General features: G+C 32.4%; 1 protein-coding gene across 5 annotated transcripts in view; it reads left to right on the forward strand.

The window, feature by feature from the left end:
- LOC122517084 (calcium-transporting ATPase sarcoplasmic/endoplasmic reticulum type) overlaps positions 1–23,305 on the forward strand; it is a 32,618-nt gene extending 9,313 nt beyond the window's left edge. For 3 of the 5 annotated variants that reach the window (XM_043635422.1, XM_043635423.1, XM_043635421.1), the window contains exons 3-14: positions 7,414–7,431; positions 10,384–10,466; positions 10,941–11,327; positions 11,421–11,908; positions 11,993–12,998; positions 13,081–13,301; positions 13,376–13,511; positions 13,601–13,753; positions 13,838–13,971; positions 14,224–14,341; positions 14,425–14,542; positions 15,547–16,443. In XM_043635422.1, coding sequence (XP_043491357.1) covers positions 7,414–7,431; positions 10,384–10,466; positions 10,941–11,327; positions 11,421–11,908; positions 11,993–12,998; positions 13,081–13,301; positions 13,376–13,511; positions 13,601–13,753; positions 13,838–13,971; positions 14,224–14,341; positions 14,425–14,542; positions 15,547–15,644 — 2,960 coding nt within the window. In that variant the 3' untranslated portion in view covers positions 15,645–16,443. Of the gene's footprint in view, positions 1–7,413; positions 7,432–10,383; positions 10,467–10,940; positions 11,328–11,420; positions 11,909–11,992; positions 12,999–13,080; positions 13,302–13,375; positions 13,512–13,600; positions 13,754–13,837; positions 13,972–14,223; positions 14,342–14,424; positions 15,005–15,546; positions 16,444–22,660 lie in introns of those variants that run through there. The other 2 variants (XR_006303731.1, XM_043635424.1) reach the window with 2 other exon arrangements.
- The last annotated feature ends 2,773 nt before the right edge of the window (positions 23,306–26,078 follow it).

A 26,078-nucleotide genomic window follows, 5' to 3' on the forward strand; every position in this document is an offset into this window, starting at 1 on the left:
TTAATAGTTTTCTTTTGAAGTACTACGATGATACATCTAATTTTACCGCAAGCATCAATTTGACATTTAATGTAAAATAAAAGTTTATTTGTCATTATTATTTTTTATTTGGGTCATTTTTTATTAATGAAATAAATATTAAATATCAATCGATACACTTTTTTTTTAATAATTATGATTTAATAATATATATATATATAATATATTATAATAATATATAAACTATATTATAGTTTATTATTTAATATAGTTTATTATTATATATTATTATATATATAATAATATAATATAATATAGTGTAATTATGAAATAATAATTACACATATAACAACAGCTCTCTCTATATATGTATTATTAATAATACTAATATTTATGTATATTTATTATCATGGTATAGTATAATGTATAATAAATAATAATTTAGTGTATCAGATGAAACTCGATTTTCCGTGAAACGAAAATATAGGAAAAGTATCGTACTTTTTGTTGATATCAATTTAAAAATTTATCAACTTATACCGATTTGAATTATTTGAATTATTCTCTACCAGAAATATATTTTCCAAATAATATCTAAATACAGAGAAAGTTTATTCATCTTCAATCGTTAGAGATCTGTGCTATTCGATTGAAACAGTGCCAAGTTTACAATTATTCGAGAATGAATGTCGAGAAGCTCTGAATCTATTGTTTAAACGAAAAGAAAATATAAAAAGAAAAAGAAAGATGAAGAAGAATAAAAAGATTCGACGTTTTCAATCACGCGTCTAAGATTAGCCACGATGATTTATTATTACGAATGGAATATTCTTTTTCGAATGAGAAAAAAGTTCGTTGTTCGTTCGTTTTAAAAGCTCAGATCGTTTCTTATCGAAACTGTTTTCTAGGACCCGAGCAGAGTTTAGCGATTACTAGTTCTATTTACGTTCGATAGATCTAACGATGTAGAAATGTGACCCTGAAACGTTAGAACACCTTTCGATGTTAAGTACGTAAGCGTGTGCCGCTAATGCACGATCTTTTTATTTTCGTAGTTAATTTCATTTATCAAAGGACACTTTTAAATAATTGCCAAGAAAAAAAAAATAAGAAGCTTTCGCGCCTTTTCTTCTTATAAATTCAAAAAGAGAAAGCAAGAAAAAAAAAACAATTTACAAGATATTTTACTTCGTTTATTTTCCAATGAACTGTACTTTCAATTTTCCGTTATACGCCACTTAACTTTTTTTTTTTCTTTTTTCTTTTTCTGTTCAGGAAGCAAGTATTTTTCCAAAGAAATTGAACGTTTCAATGTAATATCTAAATTTGTGATATATCGATCGAACTCTGAGTTAGTTGAACGAAACGAGAAAGTTAATTAAGTAACTCTTTACCTTTGATATTTCTTTGAGAAAACTCTTGAGAATTTATTCGAGATTCTTATTTGAAAATCGTCCCTCGATAAGTATCGATAAGAACTCAAGTAGAAATAGACTTTGACGTGGTTTATGTCTTTTATATTGTTCAAGTTTGCGATAGAGAAAATTACTATAATTCGTAAATGTGATATGTCGAAAGCGAGTTAACATTTAATTTTTGTGAATTATTTAATAAGAACTGACCAAATTAAATATTAAAAATATTTATGAACTGACCAACAAGAACTGAACAAATTAAATATTAAAAATATTTTGAATAAATTCTATTTGCAAAGAAAATGATGAATTTTAATTGAAAGATAATAATGTATGCATATTTTAATTTTTTTGCTTCTTTTCTTTTTAGTGATTTGTATCACTAATCTGTTAAAATTCATTTTTTACCTTTGCACTGGTTAATTTGACGTGTCTTTACACTGACTAATTACATTTACTCAATTACATTTTGTTTATTTTCATTCACGAGTTTATTGCTCTTATAATTAGAATGTTGTGCATGAGACACAAAAATAAAGACAAAAAGAGAAAAAGTAAATGTTCTGTAGGAAGAAGACGTGCATGCGATCTTTGCTATGGTAAACTGACTAATGGATATTTGTTTCGATCATTTTCTATTCCGACGATTAAAGTCTATTGTTCTCTTCCGTTGGAAGTTCCTTTAACTTTCAATATATCCAAAAATGTAATAGATAATTATTCGTAACATTAATTCAGGTATCTAATAATCACTTTATCATTAAAATAAATAGATAAGATTGATTAGAAACTTACACCAATATTAAATTAATTGTTAATAAAATTTTACAAATAATTTCAATTCAATACAACTTTCGATTTTTAAATGGCGGTATTTTTAAATAATACACAATTTTTAAAATTATTAACATTATTTTAACTTTGTTTGAAAAATTTCTACTTGGTAGAAATATTTAACTTAACGTTTCTTTTTATTTTTTTTACAAAAAGAAGTATTTTCAGTACTTAAAGAAACAAAAAAATAAAGTTATCAAAATATAATCGATTTTGATCATATTTAATTAAAAAAATTAACGCAAAAATTATATTATAATTGGATTATTTGCAATTTAATAAGTTAGAAATAAAAAAATATTTAAAATGTAGGTCAATTTCTTAAACTTCCGAACTTCGAAGAAATGCTTACCCGACGACTTTTTGAATAATACAAGTTACTTCTGTTGAAGAATTTATATATGAGTCCGAGTCAATTAACTTATCAGATATTAGTTGATTTTAAAATTTATTTTGTAATGTAAATAATTGTAATATAAAATTAATCATAAGGCAATTTTTTCAATTCTTCGACTTATTGTTAATTTACAGTTGAAAGAACCTTAACAAATTGATGACACAAAATTTTTTTTTCTTTTATTTTAATCAAAATAATTTCCTCTTTATCCTTGTCGGAAAACTCTTAACACATCGATTGTGTCAAATAGGTTATCATTTTTTTCTACGTTATCTTCAATTTGAAAAAGTTTCTGCTCATTGAAATGATGTTTTCAATATATGTTTTTTATTTTTTCTGCTAACGTCATATGTTATGAATTCCTTCATATTTTTATGGTTAAATATTCGTTACAAAATAATACGTTTAATACGAAGCAGAAAATATAAGTCCAAGTATTACTGGTTTATTTGTTTCTTCAAAATTAACACTACAGTAACTCGAAGTACAAAGAAAACATTTTAGAAGAATTTTTATTCTGTAATCCTTTCTTCTATAGTTAACAAATTATACTGTGCGACAAAAAATTGTACGGTTTGCTTACACTTTTGCAATGAAAGATAACGTATCCTTCAAACAGTGTAATAAAATTGCTCATTCCACTTTTAATTGGTCATACCACATTCAGATAATTTTTTTCTTGAATCGATTGTAATAATTTAAAAAAAATACCACTAATTTTCTAATTTTCTATGACATTTAATTTTAAAAGCTATGTGATAAAAGTGCATGTAAAAAATGGTATACAAATTAGTCCAATTTGACCGTTGTGTTAGATTCAGTTTTATTTACCGGCCATATATGACATCTGTTTCTATAATCCATCAAGATTTTATTTTTCAGGAATTGAAATGGAATTGTCATTTCTCATTCCTCGTTGAGATATTTGATTGACAGTTTTCAGTTGTTTTTTTTTTTTATGATCTATGATAAATAACTTGTTTTACTTTTTTCACATTCTGGATTAGATTCGTCTCGTCAAATATATTGCACAAATATCTGAATTTGAATTTTTGCGAACGTAACGGTTATTGGAAATGAGCCACTTTTTAATACATAGTCGTATACGTCCCGTTATATTAATTCACATTCGTGTTACATACTAATGTAATATAAAAGCAGATGACAAAAGTACGTATATATATATACGTACGTATGTATTTACGTACTAATCAATCTTAGCAACGCGTTGATGCTGGAATTGCGTTAAGAGTTAACGCGCTGAACGAGGTTAACTCGATTTAAGGTCACTCTTTAAGATTGCAAGGTGCAACGCTGTTTGTTTAATAATTTTTTTTTTTAAATTTTTTAGTCGAATTTATGAAATCTAATCTCGTAGTATTTCATTTTTGTTGTTGCCATTTTTAATATTACATCATTGCCGAAATTTCCTCGATATTCGATTTAAATCGAAAAATAATAATTCTTCATTATAATTAAACGTTTTTGAAAAATAAAATTAGAAAAAAAAGAAAAAGAAAAGTCAATGTTCTCCACGTCGTCGGACTTACAAACGCAATACGATCGAATATCAAGCTTTTTAATACTTTAAAAGAATAGTACTAAGAAGAGCTTCGGTGTTGGTTGAGTTAACGCGGAAATTGTTGAAAGAATTCCATATGTGTATAGAAAAGAAAAAGGAAAGTACGTAAGTTATACCTACCGAGAAGATGCGTACTATCGAGTGTGTGTGTGTGGAAAGTTGTCATCATAAGTTTCTTGTAAAATGTAAATGGAAAAGGAAGTAGGGTAGAAGAGTCTTCGAAGGTTGTTAAAATAACACACGAACAAACTTTTCACCGATCGTATCATACGATGACTGATGTATAGAAAATCACGAGAATTCTTGCATGAATTTTCTTCGCGACAAAGCTCGCATTTTTTTTACCTACGCAATACACATACACATACACATTTATTGTTCTCGTATAGCATAACGTTTTGTGTATCGTCATATTGTATGAGAGACTACCGATCGATCTTTTCCATAACGAATCAGTCCACAGTCCTGGTTAACTCTTGTTCTTTTACTTATTCACATATGCATCTATACCTATCTCTCTATTTACACATTAGATCAGTTTCTTAGAATATCGTTTAAATTGAAAACAAATCAAAATGTATATAATTTAGTTACATATTTAATTAAATTTAATTATAAGTTTACTCTTACAAGTTTCAATTACTATACTTTTTCTAATGAAGTTTTTATTATTACTTATAATTTTTAATACGGTTTAACTCGTGAAATATAATTTAACAACCTTTGTTACTTTTACTTCGCTACATAGACGATTTAAAATGTTAATTTCAGTTTCTAAATGCAAAACTTTTTTTTCATTTTTTCCAGCATGATAAAGTTTATAAAATGTCAATTATCAAAATATTACAGAAACTATAATTTTGTATCACTAATAAGTAAATATAAAGTTATACACAAAATTTCGATTAGAGAAAGCACAACGATACACACCTTTCTACTTTTAAACAATTACTGAGAATTATTACGTTAATTCACATAAAAATGGTTTACGCGTGCATACAAAAAGGGGAAAATTTTTGTTTGTTTAAATTTAATGCTAGTTTTGAATCGAATGGAATTAAAAATTAGCTGTATAGTTTTGCAAAATTATTTTGAAAACCGCGTAAATCAGGGAATAGATGTATATGAATATTTCTATAGGACACTCGATAGAATTCTCAGGATTTGTCGGATTCGATTAATCTAATAACTACCGTGTCTATCCATGACTAAATATCGTTTGTTCTCCGTGGATATCGGATATAGTTTATTGACGCAAATTTCGAACCAATCGAAGCTACAATCGTGTATTCTATTTCTCTTCCTTTATTCATTCCTTTCAACAAAATATTTTCTATATGCTATAGTTAAGTTATATCTCATAAGTTAGTGTGTGAGTACTCGACATATCGTGTAACTAAAATTTCATTTTAAAAATGATAAGTATTTCTCGTAACTAAAACGTACAAGGACGTATATATACACACACTTACATAGTATACTTAATATGTGTGTACATACGCGAGTTTGTGTATATACGCTGGCTATGAAGTTTTTATAATCTGCCCACGTAGTAGAAGCGTTATAGAAGTAAAGAAACTGTTCGTTGGTAGGTAGGTAGGGTAGCCGATAAAAATATCTACGGTTAATATTGTCGTTATTACCTTCGTATCTCTTTGGATGATCGCTCTGCCCGTTTTACGTGTGAGTATTTTATTTGATCGTCCCCGAACGAACGAACTTGAATTATTCTTATTGTTAGAAATATTTGTTTTTAGGTTAACTTAATATATTAGTAACGTTTATAATTTTCTTATGTATATATATATATATATACGTATAAAAGAAATATCGATAAAACGATTCTCTTCTTCCTTTTCCGACGCGTTCCAATAATCTCGTTATCCTTCGAGCTTAATAAGCTGAAGGAAAAGCGTGCAACATATTTTCCTTTAAGGTAGAAGCTTTCTAAAGTAACAATAAGCGTTATAAACACATACTTATCGTGCACGTCAGTCTTCAACCATTCAAGGAAAACCTATGTCCTTTCTACACGTTTTTATTTTTCTTTGTGTATATGTGTGCCTCTGTATATGAGTGTGTATTATAAAAAATTCTAATTACTCCCACACGCTATTACATTATTAGACATATATTTTACTTACGTATGGATGATTATTGCATTTCATGAAATGTGTTTACGTATATTGAATTTATGTATTATGTTTCCTTTTCTTTTTCTCTCTCTCTCTCTCATTTTCATGATTTCGCTCTTTTTTCTCATTCTATAATTAAATATTATTTCTCTTAGGTTAAGCAAACAACATTGTTATTGAATTTTTTTAATATCAGTGTATTTTTAGCGTATTTTAGTCTCGAGTTGAATTTGAAATTTTCTATATTTTTTTTTTTATCTCTTCGAAGATATTCATGTATATACACCTACATACGTACGTAGAATTTATTTTAAATATTCTAACGTTTGATCACAAGCCGGCGCAATATAATGTATGATAAAAAAAAATATTTCTTACAGAATTGATCTCGCGAAAAAACTTGAATATTCTTGAAAAAATAATAAATCATTTTGCGAGATATGTGTAACGTAAGCGATTTGTCCTTGAAATGTTTGAACATAGAAAATTTTTTAATAGGATTCATTAAATTAATTCTTTCGTTATTGGCGAATAAACACATTGTTTTTTTGCTTCTTAAATTCTCGAGTGAAAAAAATTTGGAAAGGAAAACAAAACATTTAGGCAACATTGCGAAGAAAAACACTCGTCCCTAATTCATGGGATGGTTGGCATTAGAACTGTAAAAAAAGATGGTTGACTGTAAAAAAAAAAACCATCGAGTAATTTTTCTTTTTGTTTTCTTTTTCTTCCTTTTGTTTTTTTTTCTTCCTTGTTCGTTTCGCGAATTCTCGACGGCGTTGAATACGCGAAACGTTTTTCAATCCTTTTCTTCGTATATTTCCGTGCTGCTGCAGGGATTACACCATTCGGAATTCTTGCTTTGGGCTCCCGGGCAATCTCCCGCGGCAAGTGGGCCATCTTAAAGGGGAAGTTTTAGATTTTCTCCGGTTGCTGGTTTGCCGGTAGTTGATGGGGCGGTATAGTGGTTTGTGATTGCATAAATAGAAACTGACGTTACTCGGTGAATTAACTCGAATCTTCTTACATTTTTAAAACGATTATTAAGAAAATATTTTATTTCTGTTTCAGAATTGCCAGCCGAGGAGGGTAAGTCACATCAATAAAATATTATTTATTATAATGAAAATATTCGTGGAAGGTAGTAAGATTAAACGATATCGAATCGGCATCTTGAGAATTCAGATATTTATTTCGGTTTAATCAAATATTAATGGAAACAAAATTCATCAGAAATGAATACGTTTGTTTATTTAATTAATACATTTGTTATATCAAAGGAATATATTTTTCCTTAGGAATTAATCAAATGAACGAATTAAGAAACTCGTGGAATGCGATTAGATTTTTTTCATCCTCTTTAAGTTTATAAGTACATATATATTATTTTATAATATAATAATTATAATAATATAATAATAATAATAATAATATTAATAATAATAATATTTTTAATAATATTACTTTTAATTTATTATTAATTAAAATAATATTATTATTTTAATTTTATAATATTAAATTAATAATATTATTAATATTAATAATAATTATAAACGATTTATAATTTTTCCAATAAGATAATAGTTACCACGGTTGGAAAATCAAACGAGAAAACGTAAAAGTGTTAAATTCATGACACGCGCTAGTTAAAGCTATGAAACTGATCCGAACGATTGTGTTTCTCTTTTTAAAAAATAAAGAAGGAAGATATATATCTTCGATCGTATACTTCGCACGAGTAGAGAGAAAAGAATAAAAGAAAAAAAGAAACTCCGTCGATCCTTTTCGTTGACGCAATTTACTGACGTCGTCGAAGTTCCTATTTTGCTGTTGCCAATTATGACGCACGTAGTATACACGAAGAGGAAACTCGTAATGCCGGATCCGGGCAGTCGTAGGTTCTCTTAAAGATTACGGTATGCGCGAAATTGTTGAGGCTTCCCGATTCCGCACGTATTTCCGATTTTTTCTAAACATCTGGAAATAAAGTAAGAAAACGTCATGAAACTTATTAGTAACTTTGTTCTAATGTTATTTATTGATCCGTTAGAGCTGTGCATAAGGAATATATTTGTTACGAAGGAATAGCAATATTTTTCTTGTTACTGCTATGAATATACTGCAAAAAAATAGTTTCCGTTTGTGTTATTTAAATATTTTATATTAATATAATTAAATATATATTATTAGGATTATACGATAAATATATTTTTAATATATTAATATTAGTTCATTCAAATTTCAAAAATATGATTAGAAATTTATTACCATATTTATTCACTTTGATGTATAATTTAAATATAAAAAGTAATTGAATAGCATCAAATATAGTAGTTTTACATGACGAGTATACTCGTCATACACATCTCGAACAGGAAAATTACATATTTTACATTGATTTCAATTCTAATGTGTATATCGAGATATCAGTAGTTTGTGTATTATGACGAAAAGATTTGTATAGGTATTTACGTGTCAGCGTTTAATTGTATAATTCAGTTAAATCGTAGAAACCCTAGTTTTTACTCGAAATAACTCGACGTTTTTGGGAAAGTATATAAAAAGAATTTTATTAAACACTAAAAGTAGTAGTTTTAAGAAATAATGAAGTAATATATAAATTTAGGAAAGGTGAGTAATTAAAGTATGAGATTGCAATTGAATCCGTTTTTAAATTCTGCTTTTCTTTCTACAGTAATGCTCGTAGTTATCCGTTCTTATCTCTTCTTATGCTTTGAAAAACAATGTTTTGTTAGTTGTGCTGTTTTATCGGATCTAATTTACGGATACAATTTTCGCACCTAAACTACTCATTTCTTGTAAATTCGTATATTACTTAGTAAAGTATGCAATTCTGCTTTCTTTCATCTTTAAGCAAATCAGTATAGTTATATTTCAGGATTTAACTTATCATTTCGCGAATTGACGGATTGTACAAAGTAACGCTAGATATGTATTTATGTATTATAGATCGATAATACGAGCGAAAATAAAAACACAGAAGTCAATTGCGACTTGTTTGTGACATCATCGTGACTTTTTTCTATGTATGTCATAAGATCTCAATTTTAGTTTAAAAAAAAAAGTAAAGATAATCATAATCGTGATACCATTGTAGTATATCGTATTGATAAATATGTCGGTAACTATGACAGTGAGCTAAATAAAAACATTGACAAAAATTGATATTACAATTTATCATAAAATAAGTCACCAAATGAATGTTGTCAATTTTTTTGACTTACAATTAAACCACTATTATAATTATCGTCGCGAATAAGAAAATTATAATGAAACCATTGAGTTTAATTATCCTGATATGGGAAACAAGGATTGTTGAAATGTCAAGGTCAATGAATTGGCAAAGATCAAGGAGTTTTTTTTTTCTTTACGGCATTGGTGCGTCGCGTTAATTTTCCGCTCGAGTTGCAGCACGTGGTTGAAACGTTTGTGTCAGAGGGGTTGTTGGGGGGGGGCGGGGGGTATATTTGGAGAAACATGTGAGTGATGGAGCGCGTCGTTATCGAACTGGAACAGCTTTTAACCGTATACGGTTCTCCTCCTCCACGTTCATAAGCTTCGAATGCATTACGAGCTGTGACGACGTATGCGTATGCTCGACCTAATGAATGTGTTCATCCATATGTGTTTTCTCTTTCTCTCTCACTCTCTCTCGGTCTGTTTGTTTGTCTCTCTGTTACATGCGAAGATGTATATACAGTCACACATATTGCAAGCATGCATGTGCTGCAGATATATGCGATGTATATATATCATCGTCATGCACAGGTCCTCTGTTTAACATTATGCGAGTGCACGCGGCATATTTCACTCGAGCCTGTACATATAATTACATTGACATTACGCACAATGCAGAAACAAGCCAACCACCGTTACTTGATTCAAGTCTAATAACTACTTAATTTGTTAATTTGTTAATTTTCGATGCCGAATCTATCGTTTTTTTTCCTTTCTTCATTTGATAATTTTAATTGATTATTGATTATAATTTTGTATTATTTTCTTGAAATTTTTTTTCAGGTAAATCCATCTGGCAACTTGTATTGGAACAATTCGACGACCTCCTAGTTAAGATTCTATTATTAGCCGCTATTATCTCTTTTGTACGTATACGATAAAGTAATAATATATTTTGAAATAGTCAATAGTTGATTATTTAGAAGAAGTAATAATTTGAGAGTTACTTTTTGATTAGGAAAATGACAACGAACCGCCGACGTAGTTTATTATCGGTGTAAACGTTTCTTACACGATTAATGTTATATAATATTTATTAATCTTTTATACGCATGCTTCGATAACGCGTTAAAGTATATATGAAATCGAAAGAAAAAGATATATAGAATTTTAATCATACGTTAGGATGATCGTATGTATGTACGTAGCAGCCAAGTATCGTTTAGTATATACCACCTCTATGGTAACTCTGGAGTCTAGATTGCTATAAATATATCTAGTATCGGTGATTTTAAAAATATACATCATCGATTTTACGTAGCCATGAAACTTTGTTATTTTCATGCGAGAGCATGGAGCTGTATATTGTATATAGATATTAATCGTTATCTTTTAATCAGGTATTAGCTTTATTTGAGGAGCACGAGGATGCGTTCACGGCCTTCGTCGAACCTTTCGTCATTTTGCTCATCCTTATCGCCAATGCCGTGGTCGGTGTCTGGCAAGAACGTAACGCCGAATCGGCGATCGAAGCGTTGAAAGAGTACGAACCCGAAATGGGTAAAGTTGTTCGAGGTGATAAGGCTGGTGTACAAAGGATTCGAGCGAAAGAGATCGTTCCCGGAGATATTGTGGAGGTGTCTGTCGGTGATAAGATCCCAGCCGATATTCGTCTTAGTAAAATCTTCTCGACCACTCTCAGGATCGATCAATCTATCCTGACCGGTGAATCTGTTTCGGTTATTAAACATACGGATCCTGTTCCCGATCCACGTGCCGTCAATCAGGTTCGTTCAATTAAATTTAAATGTAGTTTATTATATAGGATTAAAAGGATTAACAATTTTTCACGTATTTTTTCATTCTTTCTCTTTTTATAGGATAAGAAAAACATTTTGTTCTCTGGTACCAATGTAGCAGCTGGTAAGGCACGTGGCGTTGTTATTGGAACTGGTTTAAATACCGCGATTGGTAAAATCCGTACCGAAATGTCCGAGACCGAGGAGATCAAGACACCCCTCCAACAAAAGCTCGACGAATTTGGTGAACAATTATCCAAGGTTATTTCCGTCATCTGTGTTGCTGTATGGGCTATCAACATCGGTCACTTCAATGATCCTGCTCACGGTGGATCCTGGATCAAGGGTGCTATTTACTACTTCAAGATCGCTGTCGCTCTTGCCGTCGCTGCCATTCCTGAAGGTTTACCAGCTGTTATCACGACTTGTTTAGCTTTGGGTACTAGGCGTATGGCTAAGAAGAATGCTATTGTACGATCCTTGCCTTCTGTCGAAACTCTTGGTTGTACTTCTGTTATTTGCTCTGACAAGACTGGAACGTTGACTACGAATCAGATGTCCGTTAGCCGGTATAATATGCTTTTCATCAAGTTTTTAAATAATTCAGCGTATTTAGGTGGGGTTAATTAATAATGGACATAATATTTTTTCAGAATGTTTATTTTTGATAAAATTGAGGGCAACGATAGCTCATTCCATGAGTTTGAGATTACTGGATCGACTTACGAACCGATCGGTGAGATCTTCTTGAGAGGACAAAAGATCAAAGGACAGGATTTCGAGACGCTTCACGAGATTGGTACGATCTGTATCATGTGTAACGATTCGGCTATTGACTTTAACGAGTTCAAACAAGCTTTCGAAAAAGTTGGCGAAGCCACGGAAACGGCTCTAATCGTGTTGGCTGAAAAGGTGAATCCTTATGGTGTGTCGAAGAGTGGACTCGATCGTCGTAATTCAGCTATCGTTGTCAGGCAAGATATTGAAACGAAATGGAAGAAGGAATTCACATTGGAGTTCTCTCGAGATCGTAAATCCATGTCCTCGTATTGCGTACCTCTGAAACCTAGCAAGCTTGGAACTGGACCGAAACTTTTTGTTAAGGGTGCACCCGAAGGCGTATTGGATAGGTGCACGCATGCGCGTGTTGGTAGCCAGAAGGTTCCTCTTACATCGACTTTGAAAAATCGTATTTTGGATTTGACGAGGCAATACGGAACCGGACGAGACACTTTGCGTTGTCTTGCTTTGGCAACCGCTGATCATCCGATGAAACCCGATGACATGGATCTGGGTGACTCCACTAAGTTCTATACTTACGAAAAAGATCTCACGTTCGTTGGTGTCGTTGGTATGTTGGATCCACCTCGAAAAGAAGTCTTCGATTCTATTGTCAGGTGTCGTGCTGCTGGTATTCGTGTTATTGTTATTACTGGTGATAACAAAGCCACCGCTGAAGCTATTTGCCGACGAATTGGTGTTTTCTCTGAAGATGAGGATACGACTGGAAAATCTTACTCTGGACGTGAATTCGATGATCTCTCACCAGCCGAACAGAAATCAGCTTGTGCGAGAGCTAGGCTGTTTTCTCGCGTAGAACCAGCTCATAAATCGAAAATCGTTGAGTACTTACAAAGTATGAACGAGATCTCGGCTATGGTAATAACAAGTTTAGATTTATATAAACCGTCTTTTAAATAATAATAAGTATTTTAATCGTATTCTGTATTCTCGTTTCTAGACTGGTGATGGTGTGAATGATGCCCCTGCTTTAAAGAAGGCTGAAATTGGTATCGCTATGGGTTCTGGAACGGCTGTAGCAAAATCGGCCTCAGAGATGGTATTGGCAGATGATAATTTCTCTTCTATTGTTGCTGCCGTTGAAGAAGGTCGTGCTATTTATAATAACATGAAACAATTCATTCGTTATCTTATCTCTTCTAATATTGGTGAAGTCGTAAGGTAAATTTATTGAAAAAGAACTATCTTGAAAGTAAAATATTATTTTTCTAAACATGAAAATATTTACTTTCTAGTATATTCTTGACGGCCGCTCTTGGTCTTCCCGAAGCTTTAATTCCAGTTCAGCTTCTCTGGGTTAACTTGGTCACTGACGGTCTTCCAGCCACTGCCCTTGGTTTTAATCCACCTGACTTGGATATCATGGACAAGGTAAAAATAGAAACGATGAAAGAAACATAGTTGCATAAATATTAACAACTGTAGTACATTTGATTAATTATCATTTTGTGTACATATAGCCTCCTCGCAAAGCCGATGAATCTCTTATTTCTGGTTGGCTATTCTTCCGATACTTGGCTATTGGTGGATATGTAGGTGCTGCTACTGTAGGATCAGCTGCGTGGTGGTTCTTGTATAGTCCGAATGGACCACAAATGAATTATTATCAATTGGTAAATATAACTACCAATAAGTTAAATAATGGAAATATTTCTGATCGGTGTTATTTGATAAAAAATCATTTTAATCAAATTTAGACTCATCACTTGGCTTGTATCGGTGGTGGAGACGAGTTCAAAGGCGTTAATTGCAAAATCTTTGCTGATCCTCATCCAATGACCATGGCTCTTTCTGTACTTGTAACCATTGAAATGTTGAACGCTATGAATAGGTAAATTTGTGATTCTATTTGAAAAATATTTTTTTTTTTAACACTTTAAGCGCCGAGCCTATTTTGTTTAACATTTCATTCACGTCACTGTAAACCGTCGATACGAGAAATATGCAAGGATGTCAGTTACTAGTAATTGAATCAGTCCGAATCGAAAGTATACTGCTAGTTACCGATGATTGACATGGCGCTTAACGTGTTAATCAATTCCAATTAATTACGTGATATACGAATTTGTTGATAATTTCTTAGTTTATCGGAGAATCAATCACTCATCTCGATGCCGCCTTGGTCCAACATGTGGCTCATCGCCTCCATGGCTCTTTCCTTCACACTCCACTTTGTCATTCTTTACGTCGACGTCCTTTCGGTAATAATAATTTATGATATAAATAATTAACGATTTATCGATCACTTACCTATCGTACTAATTACGTGTTGCGCTTATTTCAGTCTGTATTCCAAGTGACTCCCTTAACGGGTGAAGAATGGGTTACCGTTATGAAGTTTTCCATTCCAGTGGTACTTCTAGACGAAACCCTGAAGTTTGTTGCCAGAAAGATCACAGATGGTGAGAATCCAATTTACACCGTGCATTGGATCGTTCTAATGTGGGCTGTGTTCTTTGGACTATTGCATATTTGTCCCATATAGAACATCCGTGAACAAAGATTAGTGTAGCGAACAATGTTTTTCCTATGGAAAGCATTTATAACTAAGTTCTTGGACTTGCAAATGCATTTAACTAAAGTTCTTCCCTCCAAGGTGCGGGAAGGTCAAGATAAGTTATTAACAAAGTGCGTTTAAGTGAGATTTTAACGAGTTTGACTGTTGTGCATGGTGTTAGTACAACCATTAAACAAAAAAAAAAAAGAAAAAAAAAAAGAAAAAAAAAACAGAAAAAGATACGTCGCCAAGGCTCACCAGTCCGCATTACATATATACACATACACAGACCGTACCTTTAAATATGTCCCATGATCACGTGGGCTTGAGTGGCAGCTCGAGTGATTAAGAGACTCACATCTTTGCCGTAATCAAAGAATTAATTATTATTAAATTATTTTTTACGAGTGCCTTTAAATGTTAACTTGTTTGTCCGAGAGAAAATACACGTAGGTGTTCTTTCTTATCAGGTGTAGCCGAAACCTTCCCATTGTTTTTGCACGCATGCATTTTAATGGTGAGATGTACACATTCCAGTATCATTTTCGTCCGGTAACTCAACTTTCCAAATTCGTGGCACATTATTAATTGCACTTGTACTGATTTACTCTAATAAATTCCATCGATGTTCATTTATCAATGAACTTTTCAATAAAGTAATATATCGTATTAAATCTAACAAATTAAAGAACATCAATGGAACTATAAAATTCATAGAAAAAAAAGTTTATTAAGCGAAATAGTAATTTCAGCAAGTTGTTAACCTTACTTGCACGCACATATAAATTTCTGCACACACACGTTTTTTTGGTTAACTTTAAACGAGCACGCTAATTCTTTATTATTATTCTCTGCTTTCTTTTTTGATTGTCTGCTTATTATAAAATTCTATGTTAATGAATTCTTTAGCATCAAGAGTATCCGCTTCGGTGAAGAGGTCGAAACGGGAGCTGTCTGATAAATTGCTGAAATGTCAAGAGAGTAACTTTGCATGGAGTTTGGATTAATGGAAACCTTTATTAATATCCCTCGTACATTGCCACGTGTCTTCCTTCTTATTGGGATAGTGCATGCAGTCCTACAGAGCATATCCTATAGTATCTCAAATTCCTGATAATCAAAGATAACGATTTTAATAATCCTGCTGTGTCTATCAGTTTTAGAATAAAATCAAACCTGATCTTTTGCAACCATGTCGCAAGATTTGCAAAGTAATAATGTAAAGATATAATATAGCATTCGTTGTTAGTTTATTTCTATACATCGCGTTTTTATAAATTTATTCCCTTGCCAATTCGAATAGATCTGTAGATTTAAGAGATCGTCAAAAATGGAGATATATAAATATATTAGTTTGTATCGACCCATCCCTTATAGTAATTTATACGTATATACGTAGATACCTTTTCGAGTATACGAAGTAAATGTTTGTAGTACGGTACAACATTCCTTTTATAAAAAAAAGAAAAAAAGCGAAAAAATAAAAGGAAAAAGAAAAAAGAAAAAAAGATGCGACAGGCACAGCAGGACAAAGTCGTAACACCTTGCACTTAATTATTAATTTTAATAACTCGGTTCTCTACGAACGTGTACGTACTTTTATGTGCATTATTTCTATATAATCCTTAAATACAACAGAAAAAAAGAAAAATAAAAAAAGTAAACACGTTACGCAGTAACTGTGTATATCATCTATGTGTGCGATGTGGACCGTCAAGTTGTGTCGTTATATCGTCGTCGTCGTCGTCGTCATCGTACGTGCGTATGTCTCTCTGTGTATACATAATAAATTAGCGATAAAATAAACATTGTTAATTTGTTCGAGGTCAGCTTGAGTGGTCCATGTCTCATCACCGTTTTTGAATCCGGACCGGTTAGCTGAATTCAAAGTGACTCGATCGTTAACTTGAATCGTTCCTAATAATAACGTTTACTATGTACAAACAAGAAAATTAGAGTATTCGATTAGAAACATTTAAATCGATGGAGTCGTTTAAGGGAGTTAAAGCTCTCCGGTCCAGATTTTACATGCATCACACACGGTAACTCACACAACATATACACACATATATACGCGTCCATACAGATATAAATGCGCGATTAATTGAGAACGATTATTGATACTGTTTTCTAATTTGTGTGGGCTTTCAATGCGCCTCTGACTATTCTTTAGTCCTTTCAATCCCGGGTTTTTATATATATAAATAAATACATCACACACAGCTGTTTAGTAGAGGTAAGAGAAGCTGTTAAAAAGTACACGAATAACGGCTGCGAATCCACTTTTCCATACATACATTTGCAAACGCAACAAGACTGACGATGTGGTTCATGAGAAAAGTGGTTCGTTTGGCGGTCGTACAAATAATAAAAAAATATAAAGAAAATAGATAATTAAATGAAAAGAAATAGACAACAACAAAAAAAAATACGCGGAGTTAAATCGTTCAACGCGATAATAATATTATAACGTAAAGTATATAAAAATATGAAAAAAAAATTGCGTTAGATATGTTCCCGGTTTTTAATCAATTTAAGCCCGTCATCAATCGCGGTGGACAACTTATATAGTGTAATATATATTAATTATGTTAATGGTAAAGGCGTAATACTTTGGTATGGGCATAATTTAACTTAATTAGATGAGGGTGTGGAGAGAGAGAGAGAGGCGCGAGTTTAAAATGCGAGCTTACGCACACGAGGACGGAAAAGATAATGAAAGACGAAGAGAACAAAAAAAATAAAACCACTCTACCCATCCACATTTACACGTACACGTAGGATAATTATGTAATTACGGAAATGCGATCGAACAGCCAAGTTAATTAGCACGACCGATAAATCACAACGGTGTCGCTTATTCAAACGAACATCGGATATCTTTTTAAGATCTTTTTAAACTGCCACGATCATTTTTTCGTCTAGTTCCGTTACGTTTCGTTTCGTTTTGTGTTACGCGATTTTGTGTATTGATTTTTGTTTTTCTTTCTTTCTTTCTTTCTCCCTTTTCTCTTGGTATGCGTAGGCTCAATTTTTCTATAGCCAATCAAAAATCGTGCTACTGATAAATCGTCTAATTTAATTCGTATAAAAACAATTAGGATTACTATTCGCATTTTTGTCGATTCTAGATATTTTCTTTTGTTTGTTTTTTTTTTTTTCAAATATAATATTATTTGTGTTCTCGTTTCGATTAATTAAAAGTTAAAAGTAGAAGAAGAAAATGAGAAATAACCCATTTTTGCGTTTAAACAATATAAAATAATTAACGACCAATGAAGTTTCCTCCATTAATCGGCTAATATTATTATTATTTTAAACATTCCTTTGTTGTTTTTTATTCTTATTTTTATTTCATTATATTGCCTGCGCGATTTTTAACTATTTAAACAAATTTTTCTTCTTTCCGTTATTTTATTATAATCAGATGTTATAACGAATTGATTGTAGAACTTAGTAGTTACGAGTAATTAATATCATGTTTTATATAGATTTCAAGTATCATTCAGTCTTATAAACGGTAAAGTAGATATCTATACACACACACACACAGACACACAAATAATATATACATTTATCGTTAGATTTTGATACAAAATGTAAAGCTCCCAAAGAATGTTTAAATGTCTTTAAATAATTTCCAAGATAATCGTTTCTGTTTTATTATTTTTTCTTTTGATATATCGAAAAGCATAAGGAACTCTTTGCGGTCGTGCTTTAAAATGAAAAGATGAGTTAAGTTAATGAAGTATAGAAGAGTGCCATCGATGAGGGAAGAACAGCAGAGCTGCAGCATTAGTATTAAGCAAGTAAAACAAAGTTCTACAAAGAAAGATCTCGTTTTTTATTCATCGATTTTGTTTAATGCCATGCAAATTTGAACGACCGATGTGAATCGAATGACAAAGATCCTCCGATTCGACGATTGCTTTCTTCCCTGATACGAGAGACAGGAGGTAGCTATTTTTAACAATAATAATAATAATAATAATAAATAAAAAGATTTAAAAGAAAGGAAAAGATAACGTAACGATCGTTCATGCGACATAAGATTTCGAATGAACCGATTATAGGAAATCGCGTTGTTCAATGGCGGTAATACAAAAAAACGTATACAACAAATTGTAATCACACTTTTCTCCCTCTCTTTTCCAAAAGAGAGTTTCGCGCCCGATTATTAATGAAAGAATAAAAATAAATAAAATCAGCGTAATATATATACACACATATATATATGGCGCGAGTCTTGTCTAGTAAATATTGTTTATTTATCATATTATTTATCTATATCGTGCATCGATGACAACAACAACAACAATAACAACAACAACAATAATAATATTAATATTAATAATAATAATAATAATAATAATGATATTTAAAAAGAATAATAATTTAATATTAATAATAATAATAATAATAATAATAATAATAATAATAATAATAATAATAATAAAAAGATTAATATTAAAAGGAAAAAAATGATTAAACAAAACAGTAGGAGCTTGTTCACAAGGTATCGAATTGGTCTTTTTTCCAAATCGGTTAATTTACCGTCTTTTACAGTGACACAAGTATTTTATGTGCACGCGTACACCCGGTACTGCTTTCAACCGTATTAAACCGAACCGTGTAAACATTATTATCAAAGATTAATTATGTATATATATACAGGGTGATTTACGATAAAGAAAACATTTGAATATCTTCTTTGTTTACAATCGTATTAAAAAACGTCAAAGGGAAACGTGATACTATTGCCGGGAAAAAGGAGGGGGGGGGGAATTTAATGGTTGAAAGAATATTTTCTTAAGCTTATTTTTTTACGAGATTCGAAGATCAACTTTGTTTTCTTTTTAAATGGAACTATATGTATATATATTTTTTGAGATATTCTAATAGAGCACGAAAAAAAGAATAAAAGTGGTATGCGTGATCATATTTTGATCATTTATTCTGTAAATATTTATATCTAAATATAATTAAAACGTATTAAGTCATACGCTCGTATTCCAATGTAAACGTTATTGTCTTTAGGAAATCTTGATTAATTAGTTAGGCTACAGGTGCTTAAAATGATTACCAGTTGCTTCAATATATAATCGGAGTCTTTTAACATTTTCTATTTCTCTTGATACTATCGATTGATATTTAGGTTAGAATTCATTGTTTCATATTCTCAGGTGTGGTTGACTTTTTCTGATAAACAATATTTTTTAATTTTCCACGAATAAAAATCTAATGGGGTGATATCAGGGGAACAAGATTGCTACTCCACAGTACCCCGTCGTTCGATCCAACGGCTTTTAATTTTGAAATCTTTTAATCTTTATATAATATTTATTTTGCATATTTTGAATAATGTATGAAACAACAATCACGTTGCTACCGCATACATTGTTTAATGTTTAACAGAATATTTGATAAAAGTTCATTTTACTTGCCGGTAACTCGTGTAAAAATTGTGACCAATTGCAGCTAATACAGTAACTCTTTATACATTGTGATTGTTCACAACCGTTGTCACTCTATTGTTTTTGAAATTTTTGTCCTTGAGAAAAAATTCTTTCAATCATTAAATTTATTTCCTGCAATAGTGCAACATTTTCTTTTGAAGTTTTTTAATATCATCGTAAAAATGATTAATATGATATTTAGGTAATCTGATTTAGTTGAAACACTCTGCATATACATATACAATATAATAAATACGTACAATACATACAAACGGTTGAGGCTGATTCGGAAAAATGATTGATATGGTTAAAAAACCTAAATGCGTGAACAATCTGTAATTAATACTTAGCCAATCGGATAGGTAGATCTTCCCGTTTTTAAAATAAGTCGTTTGATGACTGGTCGGGAAGATCTTCCACTTTGACCTTAGCAACGCGTGACTTGCATTCAGTTTTCATTTCTGTCGTTGTTTTCGATTAGTCTCGAGCTTTGATTTTCTCTGAATTTATCGAATACTCTTTTCTGCTTTGTTATAAATCTGTACATTCAAATAATTAATAAATATCGTTTGTCTTTAAAGTAATGAATACTAGTCCGCGTAATGTGGAAAAAAACACGCGGTGTACAGCGTACAATAATTGACTGTAGCGCGTGCGGTTGGTTAAGTATTAAGTTTGAAAATGAAGATGTGTGATGAAGATATTATAACAAGTAAACATGACCAAGTATCATGATTGATCGAGAATAATCTTGCTTGTTATAATAAACGTCATGTGTTACTAATGATGCGTGTGTTCCAAGTCAATGATCGGCCTACTAATAAAACAAAGAGAGAACTTGAAATAATCACTTATCGCTAGCTGGCTTACTTCCCGTTTTTTTCGTTAACATAGTTCAGTTTCAGAGTAGCCTGGCTATTCTCGCTGGATCCTCCTTCTCATTTCTATCATTTTTATCCTATTTTCATAAATATACCGCAAGATCATGAATCAAGATAAAGATTCCAGCTGGAGTTCGGGAATATCAACGATGGATAAGTATCATTATCGTCATTGTCATCATTATTTTCATCGTTAACATCATCAACGTCGTCGTTTTCGTCGTCGTCGTCGTCGTCATCGTCGTCATCATCGTCGTCGTCGTCGTTGTCGTCGTTGTCATCATCGTTGTTCATTGATGTGTAACAATATCCACGATATTCCATGGATTATGATACATGCTGCCTGTTAACACCCTGGTTCCTCCGGATTTGTTGTTTGATTTTTTGTGCATGACTTCTCTTGGAAAGTCGATACGGTAATCCCAGTGCATAGGTAATTACCGTATCGGTCTTGTCAACCTGGAATGTTCTAACCAAGGAAATTTATTCCCTCGACGAGCAAAATAATCCACCACGACCACCGACACCTTTTTGCTAATCCCTGCCTGCTGGTGTGTGAAAAGATCAAACCGCTAGGTCTTCTTGGACTTGGTTTGCCTAGCGAATCCAATCAGAGTATGAGGATTTATCAGTGACATTATCTAAGGTAAGCGAATTTTAATATTTACATTTATTATATGTTTACGTATATATATATATATGATTTTAATTCTTCAATTTATCTCTTCAAATATCTTTTGCACACACATATGTACATATTTACACGCAATAGACAGCTGGCTTGCTAGCTGAGTGCGTGTGCACGCTAATACGCGAATTTGCGTAGGTCCATTAATGCATAAAGAGAAGGAAAATGGGGAAATGGAGATAAAAAAAAAAAAGCAAAAAGATTCATTTCATTCATCAAATTGCACTACTGCTTCTAAGCAAACATTCCTACTTATTCTGCACCTCTCTCTCTCTCTCTCTCTCTCTCTTTTTATCTCACTCACTGAATCTCTTTCTCTCTTTCAATTAGACGATTCGAAAGAGAAAAAGAGAATGTGAGAGAGGAAAAGGGAGGTGGTACCGATGGTTTGTCAAAAAGCTTTACTTTTTCTTCGGGAAAAAGCTCATATCCTTAACCAGCAGAGCTTTTCCTCGTGTTTGTTTTTTTTCTCTATTTTTCTTCTTTTTCATTCGTTTTCAAGAGGCTTTCTCGACTAACGCGAGTGCCAATATTTTTCACGTTAAGCAACGTCGGCATGCTTTCGCATCGCGTTGCAAGAGTAACCAGCAGGAGTTTTAATCAAGGCTCGTCCTCTCTCTCTCTCTCTCTCTCTCTATCACTCTCTCTCTTCAAAGAAATTTTCTCTAACACGCTTTTCTGGCTCTAATATCGGCAACTTTAAACCGCCAACACCACCAGTAACAACCTTCGGTCCAAGCTTACTTTTTTATCTCTTTTTCTCTCTCCCTCTCTCTTTATTTCTCTATTTCTTAATTACATATATACATATATAGATACACACACACACACGCACATACACACAGATCTAATTTTTGCTCGATATCTTGCACGCTGGCCGACAAATAATATAAACTAAAGCAAAGCAAAGCAAAACAAAGCAAAACAAAACTAATCAGGATGGGTACGAGTTTGTTTCCTCGTTAATAATAATTCTTTTATTCGTCGTATGTTTGCAGTGGCACCAACAGTGACGGTGCGGAAATAAAGCTCGAGATGCGTCGGAGGTACGAACGAGTAAAGAACAATCATAAAAAAGAAAAATATTAAAAAAGATACGGCGAGCGGCATCCTCGAATAGCGGACGCGAGAAATCTTCGAAAGACGGCAATTCAAACACACATCTACAACACACATATACATACGTTCATCTATACAAAAAAAAATATATATATACACCCACCCACACTCACACACACACACACACATATATATATTATATATATGAAGATAAGGAATATAGTCGAGAAAAACGAGGTAAGCCGTTCGAAAATGATGAGAAAATCCGAAAATGAAAGGAACATATAAGAAGATACGCATATACCATTGTACATCCATACATATACACTAAAAAGAGAACATATGTCCGTCAACATCTCGGAGAGAGATACTAGAAAGAAGAAACATAAGGATGATTGTGTGTATTACACGCAGCAGAGAGACAGTCACGTATAAACAGGCAATGATGAGTATACCGTCAAAGTTATGATCATCAGAAAGCAGCCAAGGACATCGAACGTATGTGTGTGTGTGTGTGTGTGTGTGTGTGTGTACGTTATTAACGTACATACGAGATCTCTTCGTTATATAGAACCGAACAAAAAGAAATTGTCTTTTCTTCAGTATCCTCTATATTCTGTTCGTTGATCCGAAGGAGCCAAGAACATCTGCAGTGTATGTGTATGTGTGTGCGTGTGTGTGTGTGTGTGTGTGAGTTAGATTGTACGATGAAAGGAAGACACGTGTCTCTTTTTATGATCGGATCCTTTACCTTGGAATCTCACACACACACACACACACACACACACACATACACATATTGATCGCGTACGTATATATATGTATATATACATATATATATATAAATGAATGCATTGACGCATTTGTTCCCGCACATCTACGCGACACATTGTTGACGCTTTCCATCTCTCTTTTTCGTAATCATCATCGAAGTTCGGGATATTTTGTTGGCTTTTTCGTCACTCTAATAACGAACCTCTATCTATATTATGTTACAGTAGGTGTGAAGTGGTCGTCAATAAGTGGGCCTAAGGCTCCAATCCTAGTCTCTGTCCTGCCGACGATTGATCTTCTGCCGCGAACATTCTAATCGAATTAGATAAATAATTAAAAGTAACATTGCGGAAATAGTTAAAAAGTGTCCTACAGAGAAACAGAGATATACAGAACGACGAACAAACGAACGGAGAACGAACAATATATATATATATATAAAAATAAAGAAATAAAAATACTTGTAGTGGAGAAACAAAGGAAGAAAGAAAGTAACTGACAAAAAATAAAAAAGAGCCAACAAGCGACACGAACTTCCGCCTTCGCGCTAAAGCCGAAAGAAAACATAAAAGACAACCGCAGCCCGGGGCTTCTTAAAAGGCAGAGCTTTTGAGCTTGCAGAGTAGTCGCGCTTCTAACAAGAGAACACGGTGCTCCTAATAAAATAGTGATATATATATATATATATATATATATATATATATATATATAAAATTAATAATAATAATAATAACAATATATAATAATAATAAATAGTAGCAATAATAATAATAATAATAATAATATTAACTATAATTATAATTATAATGATGATGATGATAATAATAATAGTGAAAGCATAAAAACTTTATAATACGCGTTTAGCGCGTAGGTCGAGCTTATTCCTGAAGGAAATTAGGTGAAACTCATTTTCGGGTCGACAATTAAAACGAATGTAAGAAAAAGTAAATGAATAGAAGAAAGAAGATTAATAATGAAAGAAAGAGAGGAAAAGAAAAAGAGAGTTCCTAAGTTTTTTTTTCTTTCAAATTTTGCAAGTCGTTTCCGAAGACACACACCTTTTGTTCGTTGCACTTTGTAGTAAAAAAAAAAAAAAGAAAAGTAAAAAAGGTAGAAAAAACAAAGATAAGATATCGGTGGGAGGGGGAGGGAACAAAGTAAAGAAAATATTAGAGGGTGGCGACGGTGGGAACAAGAAGAGAAGTTTAGAAAAAGAATAAATGGAAGTTAAAAAAAGAGAAAGAGAGAGAGAGAGAGCAATGTAAAAGAGAGGAGAAAAAGAAAAAAGAAGATATGAAAAAGAATACGTTGAGATGTCGTTTTGTTTGTTTGTTTGTTTCTCTTTTTTTCGAAAGGCTGAAAATGAATGCACTTTTAAAACCAATATTTTGCGATTAAAGCACAGCACGGCGTTACGGTAGCCAATTAACGTGTCCGATTAGCAAATTTCCACGCGACAGATGAATTACGCAAAGACGCGACGCGACAATCGATCATTTTTGCTTTTGTTTCATCAAGATTGCGATAAAAAACAAAAAAGAAACAAAAGAAAGAAAGGAATCTAAAAAATTGTTCGATCCTATTTCTTCAATCTTAATTTCCAACGAAAACGACGTAAAGAAAATATTACGTCTGTCCTTAATCGAACGAGAAGAGAAAAATAAAAAAAAAGAAAGGAAAGAATTCTAAAGATAAAAGTAAAATGCACGTTCTTCGATCTTGAAATCTCTCTCCCTCCTTTCGGAGTCAGAACGCGGTGATCATGCTACTCGTTTAGTCCTTCTACCACCCTATACCTCAATTCTTCATTTTACAACCCTTTCTGGTTTGTTCGGAGAAAAACTCACCACCGCCCCTAGTTCTTCGACTCCCCTTAAAATCGATTCACCAAGGACGTTGTCGCATAATCGACATTCACCCCAAAGGATTTTTCATCCTTCGGTAGAGAGAATCTCCGGTTGATGTTCCGTAAAAGTAAGGGAATAAAAGAAAGATAGATGTAGAGATAGAAAGGGAGAAAGAGAGAGGGTGAGGGAGAAAGAGAGCATGTTTTTTCGAGAATACGACGAGTGTGAGTGAGATAGATAGAGTATCTCCACTTCCGAGTCGATAATATCGATTCTATTACTTTTTTTCTTCGTAGTCTAAGGTACTTCGTTTACACTCGTTTGTTCGCTCTCTTTACACCCTTTACACAATCTATTTTTCTCTTTCTTTTTTCGTCCTCTCTTTTTCTCTAGCTTTCTCTTTATTTTCTTTTGTATACAAAGCTCTCTCTCTCTCTCTCTCTCGGTCGTCCTGGCAGCATCGTTAACGAAGCCGGTCTTTGTCAACATCTTTTCCTCATTTTCCTGCATTCTAAATCCTTCGAGCTACAATTTATAACTTATGTTAGTATCCACGTGATAGTTGCTTCCGGTTCTTCGGAGGAAACGAAACGAGAAATAAAGCTTTGAAAGGAAAGACGATGATGACGTTGAAGAAATACGAGGACGAACACGAAAACGGAGATGAAGATGAAAATGAAGATGAAGATGAAGATGAAGATGAAGATGAAGATGAAGATGAAGACGTCCTTTGCCG

The sequence above is a fragment of the Polistes fuscatus genome, unplaced genomic scaffold (genome assembly GCF_010416935.1).
Source record: "Polistes fuscatus isolate 324 unplaced genomic scaffold, CU_Pfus_HIC Scaffold2, whole genome shotgun sequence".
Classification (NCBI taxonomy): domain Eukaryota; kingdom Metazoa; phylum Arthropoda; class Insecta; order Hymenoptera; family Vespidae; genus Polistes; species Polistes fuscatus.